Below are 8,453 nucleotides of genomic sequence, written 5' to 3' on the forward strand. Positions count from 1 at the left end.
TGAAAATCTTAACCTTCTAGGAGTTTGGATCGATTTCCTCAAAGGTCATAGGGTTCTATTTATAGTTAAGGTAGCTTGCAGACAAAACATATTTGAATCAATTAAATAATCAGATTTAATCCATATTCAAATCATTTTCTTATCTGTTACCTGAAACAATTCTAGAAGGACTTCTAGAGCCTCCAAAATCGTCCACTCCCTTTAGGGTTTCTAGAATGCTCATCTTGCTAAACTATTGAACAATTAACATTTAGTCCTTACACGATTCATTAAATCTTGATTAATTCTAATTAATTCCAAATTAATTATAACTAATTAATTCAAATTAATTATAACTAATTAATTCAAATTAATTATAACTAATTAATTTTAACAAGTTTCTAATTAATATATTAACATGTAATAAATTAATAAACTATTTTCATCACTCTCGTAAAATTTATTCTAGCTATTTTAGCTCTCGAGGACAATAAAAAAGGATCTTTTTTATTATTCCTAAAGTCACACCAATTTAGTTATGACATCTGACACATATTTCCAACAAGTTCATGGTTAGTTCTTGTAGCAGGGGTGTTTCAAATTGATCAAGAATGTTTTCAAGTTCAAGGATAACAACTATAATAAGGGGTTTGTCAAAATGATCAAGTATATGTTGGCTCATAGTCATGGTCAACTAGAGAAGGTTTTTTTATACGAAATATCATTAGGGAGGGGGGGGGGGGGGTGACTCCATTTCTTTAGTTCATCCATTACTATTACATGTTTTAGACTCATTCCATGTCAAGAAAAGCCTTCTATAACACGAAGGTGGTTAGTAATTTCTTCTATCCTAATTGTACTTAGGTTTGGGGACATTGAATACAGATGTAACATAGTTTTCACATGCATTGTATAAACTTCAATTAGCTTAAATCGCCTCAAATAGATAATCAATTCCAATCAACTTTGTTTGCATACGAGTGCCCTCAAATGGTTAATGCCCTCGTCACCGGGCAATGCGAATAACCCAAAATCCAAATTTGCAAATGGTCTTTTAATGTCTAGTGGTCCAATAAGGGGGTGTTTGGGATTGCTTTTTGAACTCCAAAAGTGTTTTTTGTAAAAAGTGTTATTAACTTATGGTGGTGGCAAAATGAGTATTTAAAAAAGTGGTCAGATTAGTTTTTGATGTGACAGAAGTTAATAAGTTAAAAAAAATGTTTGGCTTAAAATCTCATTTTTGAATCTATTTTGGTTGAAAAGCTAAAAGTAATTTGAAAAAACCAAGTTTTACATACTTTTTAAAATCTACTTTCTAGAACTAATTAAAAATGTATTTTGAAAAGTACTTTTGAGTTTGCTATTTTTTTTTTGACTTACTGTTTTTCAAAAAACCAATAAGTCAATAAGTTATTTTGAAAAGCAATCTGAAACACACCCTAAATATTTCTTTATAAGTTAATACCCTTATATATTTCAATCCGGTTGAACTCTCTACCGTTAAACATTCTGACCGAGAAGATAGTGCTATGGCCGCATGTAATGGAAAAAACTTAAATTTGGTTTGCTAAAACTTACTGATTTTGATCAATCTTTTCAAGACTATTAAATGGTTATTGTAATGTCTTCCGATGTCGATTTCAGACATATCAATGTTGATTCTCTATCCCACCATTGTTGCATTGAAGAAGGTACGAAGCAATTAGTGTTTTCGTTCGTCAATTTATGAGAAAGTAAGTATTTGCGACATAAACGAGAGTAATGATCAACGATGAAGGAATAAACCTTTGGTTTTCCCCATTGACACTGTTAATAAAAAGACACATTTAACGAAGCATGAAAGGCTCATTAATGGACACATCTGAAATACAAATGGGTGGAGGGATGAATCATGTAATAAAATAAACTTGGAGGATGGTCCATGTAAAACAAAAAGAGAAATTAAATATCATCCTACCTTTTATTTTTATTTTCCTTCCCATCCCATAAGTGTATAGAGATATTGGAACAAAAAAACATCTCATCAAGATATAGAGATAAATTTAACATCTCATCATGTAATAAATTTAACATCTCATCAATATTTAGAGATATAAGAAGGGTTAATATTATAAAAGCCTTAAATTTTTAACGCGTAATTGGAAAAAACCCTGATATTTTTTTTCTTATTGTTGTGGCCATAACATTCTCGTAGAATTATCACTCTAGCCCACTTAACGAGTTTCATGGTTAAGTTGGTTAACTTTTTTGCAAAATTAGTCCTAAAAAGTTCAAATTTAGTCCATGAGGTTTGAAAAAAATTACACCACATGGTTTTTTAACTTTATTTTTTTTTTGTATAATTTATTTGTTTTTCGTTTTTTATAAATATATGTACATTTTTTATTTTCTTTTTTTTTATATATATTTTACTTATTTTCATTTTTTAACTTTATTTTTCAACAATTTTTAAGCCTTTTTACCTTTTGTTTTCTATTTTTAGTGTATATATAGAGTATATTAGAGTTTTTTTTAGGTTTTTTCATATTTCTTTTCGCATTATATTTTATTATTTTTATTTTTTTTCTTATTTGTTTTCCAATTATTTGTTTTTTTTTGTATTTTTATCTTTTTATTGACATTATTCAAAAAATATAAAATGTATTAATATATTAGAGTATATTACAATTTGGATAATTTATAGTTTTTCTAATTGTTTTTTATTTTTATTCAAGTAAATAAAGTAGTTATGTTTATATTTGTAATTTCGGTCTAACTTATTATTTTTTTTCGTTAGTGCTATTATATTTATGTTACGAAAAAATGAAAATAAAAAAAAATAGTTTGTTTACTAAGAATTAGTGTTTCAATGTGTTATATAACTTGCAAATTAAATCATATTTTTATATGTGATATCAATAGATTAAATTCAAGATAAAAAAAAATAATTTGATAATAGACTAAATAATAATAATAATAATAATAATAGTCGATCGTTATAAAAAAAAACTTGTTATAGTAATTTATATTGAATTCAAGTTCGTTTACTTGAATCAAAGTAAATAAAAACATTAGAAAAACCGTAAATAACTAAAATAGGAAAAAAAAATAGAAAACAAAAATTGTAATATGAAAAAACCTTTGAAAAAATATTAGAAAAACCATAAATAACAAAAAATAGAAAAAAAATAAAAAAATAAAAAGGCGAAAAAATAAAATATAATACGAAAAGAAATATGAAAAAACCTAAAAAAACTCTAATATACTCTATATATACAGTAAAAAATAGAAAACAAAAGGTAAAAAGGTTAAAAAAAATTGTTAAAAAATAAAGTTAAAAAATGAAAATAAATAAAGTATATATATAAAAAGAAAATAAAAAATATACATATATTTATAAAAAAACCGAAAATAAATAAAGTATACAAAACTCAAAAAATAAAGTTAAAAAACCATGTGGTGTAATTTTTTTCAAACCTCAGGGATTAAATTTGAACTTTTTAGGACTAATTTTGCAAAAAGATTAACCAACTTAACCATAAAACTCGTTAAGTGGGTTAGAATGATAATTCTGTCAAAAAATTGTGGCACACCAATCATAAAAAAAAATATCTAAGATTTTTTCAAATTACGCGTTGGGCTTTAGGCTTTTATGATATTAAACCGAACAAGAAAAACAAAAATTAGCACCAAACTTAACTTACAAGAGCCGACCCACCCAAATCTGCCGTGGTCTCTTTTACCTCCACCCAATCTGCCGCCGCAATAACTCCATGATCACAATCAGTACCCCGACAACGAACCCCTTCAGCCTAGTTCTCGAATTCCTCGTAGTTGTACATCCTCTACTTCCTCAGTCAAAAAAGATTCTATCAGAATGTGTGGCGTCGTTGATTATCAATCCCTTATCTTCCCTCATCAGATGATCTTTACCCAGCGTGGTCTTCGAATTCAAATATTCTTCTTCAGACTGTACATCTCTTTGTTGGATCGTTCTCTCTTAATTTGTAGAAAACACTTCAATCGATGGCCTCCTGGTGGTGCCCCACATGGTTCTTAGCTTCTTTAAACCCAAAGGTATGATCGATCATTATCATCTACATATATATGTATATACCTGCACTCAGAAAGTTCCCTTCTGCTGCTATTTTTGTGCTAGGTTTGCCATAGTCGTTTTATAGATTTCTTGATTTTTTGTTCTATGGAGTGGTTCTGATTCTCCGTTAGAAATTCTTGAGTGTATTAAAAGAAATTTCTTTGAATTTGCATTACTAAGAGTTCCAATTTCTTGGTTTTTTCAAGCAAATTAGAAGAACTAGTGATCTTCGACCAAGAAGTTAATGGTGATATTCCAGATTAAGACTAAAGGGTAGCTAAGAAAAGAAATGATTTTGTTAGTGGTAAGTGCTCTTGTCATACACAAATGGAAATGAATCACAAAAAGATAACAAGAGGTTTTTGTTCTTGGTGTGTTTCTATCAAGCATATCGATTTGTATTTCCTAGAATCTATAGTCACTATATTCTATAAACACCATGTACTTTCTCAACAATATAAACAAACTTTACCAATTATGCAAACTTATCCATTATTAAGATAGATGATATATGTAAAACAACTACCAAGACTAATCATTACGAAGTTCCATATAATCAAAAAGTGTAGGAAAAAAGGGTCCATGAGTAATTACATCTGAAATTTCTTTAGGGAATGAAGATCATATTTAGGCCTCTTTTCCATATATGTGCATAGAAGGATTTACATGTCAGAATTGAGGTACTTAAATATGGAAGTAATGGTCAAACGTGCTATGTAAAATTGTTAATAAATGCTTAATTTTTCTACGAAATCTATTCAAAGTTCAAACTATCAAGAGAGAGTATCTAGAAAGTTATTAACTTCCCTCTAAATGAGAAAAATAAAAGCTATCATCAATTGTGGTTTGTGTGAAGGTGATAATCCATACATAAGGTCCTTCATCTTGCTTGGGACATTGTCAAAGGATGTCATTTATCCTTTTACATGTTTTATGCAATGTGATTGTCAAAATAGCCCTTTTCTTAAAGCCACTCACTTAACTTGATATCTACCTTACCTTATTCATATCCTAAAACAATGTGGTTGTGGTGAGACGGTGCTTCGGGACATTTTGGTCTTTTTGCTAGAAAGGAAGAAATTTGAAAATCATTAATATATAGATATGTAATTAATGGCTAAAAAACAATGTTTGCTAAACATAGACTAGAGAGAGAGAGAGAAAAAGTTGAAGAGAGTAAAGGCAATTCAATCAGTGGTGGAGTAATCTAGGATTCTAGGTTGATCTGAATCTTGATTCTCCTTTTTGGTATGTGAAGAGGACTCTTTGGATTTCCTTCTACTAATCAATCAATCAACAATTGATTTCTCTTTCTATCTCGTGAAAGGTATAGCATAGATTCTTGAGTTTCTTGTGTTTTTTGGTATCTTCTTAGTAGTTGTCTCATAGATTCTTCCATTTGGTGCAATTGATCTTTAGATTTTCATACACAATTAGATTTGAGCTTTAATGTTTTTCAATGCTCTATATAATGCTTGACTTTTGTTAAAATTTTAGTCTCTTACATGCTCATAGTTATTTTTTAGTCTATTTATTACACAATTGTCGTCGATGAAAGGGGGGGATTTTGCCCTTTTAGTTTGAAGGAATCTAAGTTTCAATGAAGCAATTTTACACTTAATCAAAGTCTTCGATCTTCGATAAAAGAATCGAAAACTCAAATCAATCAAGAATTAGTCAAATTACATTGATTATTGTGACTTAGGTCATAATAATCAGTTCGTAGTGTTTGGCAAGAATTGATTATAATTTATGATCATGAGTCATGACTTTCTTGTATTTAGAGTCAAAATAATCGAATTATATGATTCTTTAAGTCACAATAATCATTTTTGAAAATGCTCACCGAAACACCCCGTTTAACTATAGCTTTTTGGCATGATATTACAAACTATGAGGTTAACATATGTTTTTATTTCATTTTTCCTTTTTTGAAGTTTTTGAGCCATGGAGAAGACACCACACTCTTTTCCTGAGCCAAGTGTCAAAGGAATAATGCAACGAATATTACTTGACTTGAACCAATTGCCATTGGATATAAGTGAGGAACCAAAGAATGATGTGCCTCCACCTCTCCCTTTCTCTATTGACTTGACTTTCCATAATGAAGATATGGAAGTGCTCAAAAAAAAATATAAGGTAATACCCAAAATTTAGATTTGAAAAAAATGTGTTCTTTTTTGACCTTTTGTTATGATTTTGACATTTTGTATGTTGTAATATTTGTTTATTGTGTAGGTCTTGACCTCATCATCATTTGTCAGCAGGGATTACTTGAAAAACTTAGGGTGATGTTTCATTACTTTCATCTCAATTTGTACTTATTTTTACTTCACAAAGTTTTTTCCTTTTCCTTTTTCTTTGATTTGATAGTTGATTTTATTTTATCATATGATGTTGTAGGTTTGAAGATGGTTGTCCAACTATGATGCATATCAGAAATAAAAAGGTAATCATACTTTCTTTCTCTATGTTTGGCTCAACATAATTTGACCAAAAATTAAAAATTTTGACCAAAAATATCAAATACTTTTATGGTGATGTTGCTTCTTTTATATACTTGTAGGTTAAAATGCCTAGAAACTCCAACAATGCTCTTGCTCGTTCTTTGTTCAAGGAACTCACTAAGAAAAATGAGGTTGTTTTCATGGCTACCCTCTATATTCTTCTCATAAGTTCTATCCTTGTTTTGTTTTCATGAAGGGCATATTAGTAAATGATCACATCAAAGGAATTGGTTAGCTTGCCTAGAGTATTAAGAGGGAATGAAAGTACATTGCTATTTCATACATTTAGTGTAATCACTTTATAGAATCAAACATTTTCTTTCTTTTTTATATTCACTTTGGAATACAAACATAATCATATAGTTTATGCCAAAATTATAAGCACATTCTTTCTCATATTTCCTTGAGAATAATATTAGTATTTTGATTCACAAACACAGGGTGAAGATTTGATGGTGTCACTTTATGAGCCTATAGAAGGGAACAAGAACAAAAAGAAGGTATTTACAATAGTATTAATAATGATAAAGTCATTATTATTGTTTATATGATAATTTATTATCATTGACATTATAAAAAAATAATACATTTGATGATATACAATATATTGTTCATCAGGGAAAAGATCAGGTTGCACATCGTTTAGCTGCAAAGAGCCTTTTAAAGGAATTTGTGTTGCAGTCCAAGGATCGATACAGGTATTCTTTTCTATATTTTAATAGGCCCAACTGAATGACTGGTTATACTGTGTTTGACATGAATTGGACTGGAAGTCTGGAACTATACTAACATTGGGATTGATATCATTAAGACAAAAATTTAAGTTTCTCCCACCCAAATAAGATGGGATAAGGACTCGCTCTCGATCTCTTGTATGTGAAAAAGACGAAAATACCCTTGTACTTGAAAATAGCCCTAGAAAGCTTGTCCATTCCAGAGTCCCATGTAACAAACGCAAATCTTCATGGTTAATAGTGAATGAGTGCGTGGCATGTAAATGAGGCATAAATTTAAGATTCTACCCTTGGATGTTGGTTTACTTTGCTTGCAGTGTAATTAGGAAGAAGAGGAAGAAGAAGGTTCGTTTTGATTGTGGTCCTCTTGATGGGATATGGAAAAAGAAGCTTCCTCCAAAGAAGCGAAGGGGCATAGTGATATTTGACAAAGAGTATAATGCTTGAAACTTTCAAGTAGAAAGTGGTTGAAACTAGAGTTTGATGTTAATAGTTTTCATCTTTATGTTTTGTGGGATATGATTTTCAAGACTTGATCTTATTTTGGGTTATCTATTGAGATGTTTTGGAGTAGAGTTGCAAAACAGGACTAATAAAGACTAGTTTTTTTGTGGGGTATTTTTGGAAATTCATTTTCATTTCCTTAATTACTACTTTCATTTTGTTAATATCTACTTATCTTGTCTAGTAATTATTTAAATTTTGTTGCCAAATTTCATAAAAAAAAAGATGGCCGATCGATTTTCACAATTACAAGGATTTTAACAAATAAAAACTTTGGATGCCTATTTGGAACATTTTGACCCCTTTAAAAAAAGATTGTGGATTTGGCGTAATGTCATAATTGTGGCAAGAGTCAAGATTGTGATGACTTAGATTTCTTGAGGAAACTCGCTTTCTTAAGTCGACATTAGTATGTAAGCATTTAAATCAAAGAAAATGATAAATTTTGTTGAAGTGAACAAGCATTTTCTAAGAAATAGCCAAATAGCAAATTGATCTAAATAGTCACAATTTTGGTAGGTTATTACTTGTGAAAATCTGTGGTCTGTAATTTTTTTTTTTTTTTTTTTTTGAGATTTTTGTAATGTACACCTTTGAAAATGTAGGTTTTCATAGGTGCTGACCTGCAAAAATCTATCTTGTATTTTAAAAAAA

At 29.3% G+C, this 8,453-nt stretch overlaps 1 protein-coding gene across 2 annotated transcripts; it reads left to right on the forward strand.

Moving 5' to 3' along the window:
* Positions 1-3,648: 3,648 nt before the first annotated feature.
* LOC145063404 (uncharacterized) lies at positions 3,649-7,913 on the forward strand. 2 transcript variants are annotated; one of them, XM_079011006.1, is made up of 9 exons: positions 3,649-4,035; positions 4,261-4,358; positions 5,992-6,193; positions 6,293-6,342; positions 6,458-6,503; positions 6,621-6,692; positions 7,002-7,061; positions 7,180-7,259; positions 7,613-7,913. In XM_079011006.1, the coding sequence occupies exons 3-9, from the start codon at positions 6,002-6,004 to the stop codon at positions 7,740-7,742; spliced, it is 630 nt and encodes a 209-aa protein (XP_078867132.1). In that variant the 5' UTR covers positions 3,649-4,035; positions 4,261-4,358; positions 5,992-6,001; the 3' UTR covers positions 7,743-7,913. The 2 variants fall into 2 exon arrangements, with proteins under 2 accessions (XP_078867132.1, XP_078867131.1); XM_079011005.1 differs by lacking the exon at positions 4,261-4,358.
* The last annotated feature ends 540 nt before the right edge of the window (positions 7,914-8,453 follow it).

This window comes from Lactuca serriola, chromosome 7 (assembly GCF_051521515.1).
Source record: "Lactuca serriola cultivar US96UC23 chromosome 7, Lser_US96UC23_V15, whole genome shotgun sequence".
Lineage (NCBI taxonomy): Eukaryota > Viridiplantae > Streptophyta > Magnoliopsida > Asterales > Asteraceae > Lactuca > Lactuca serriola.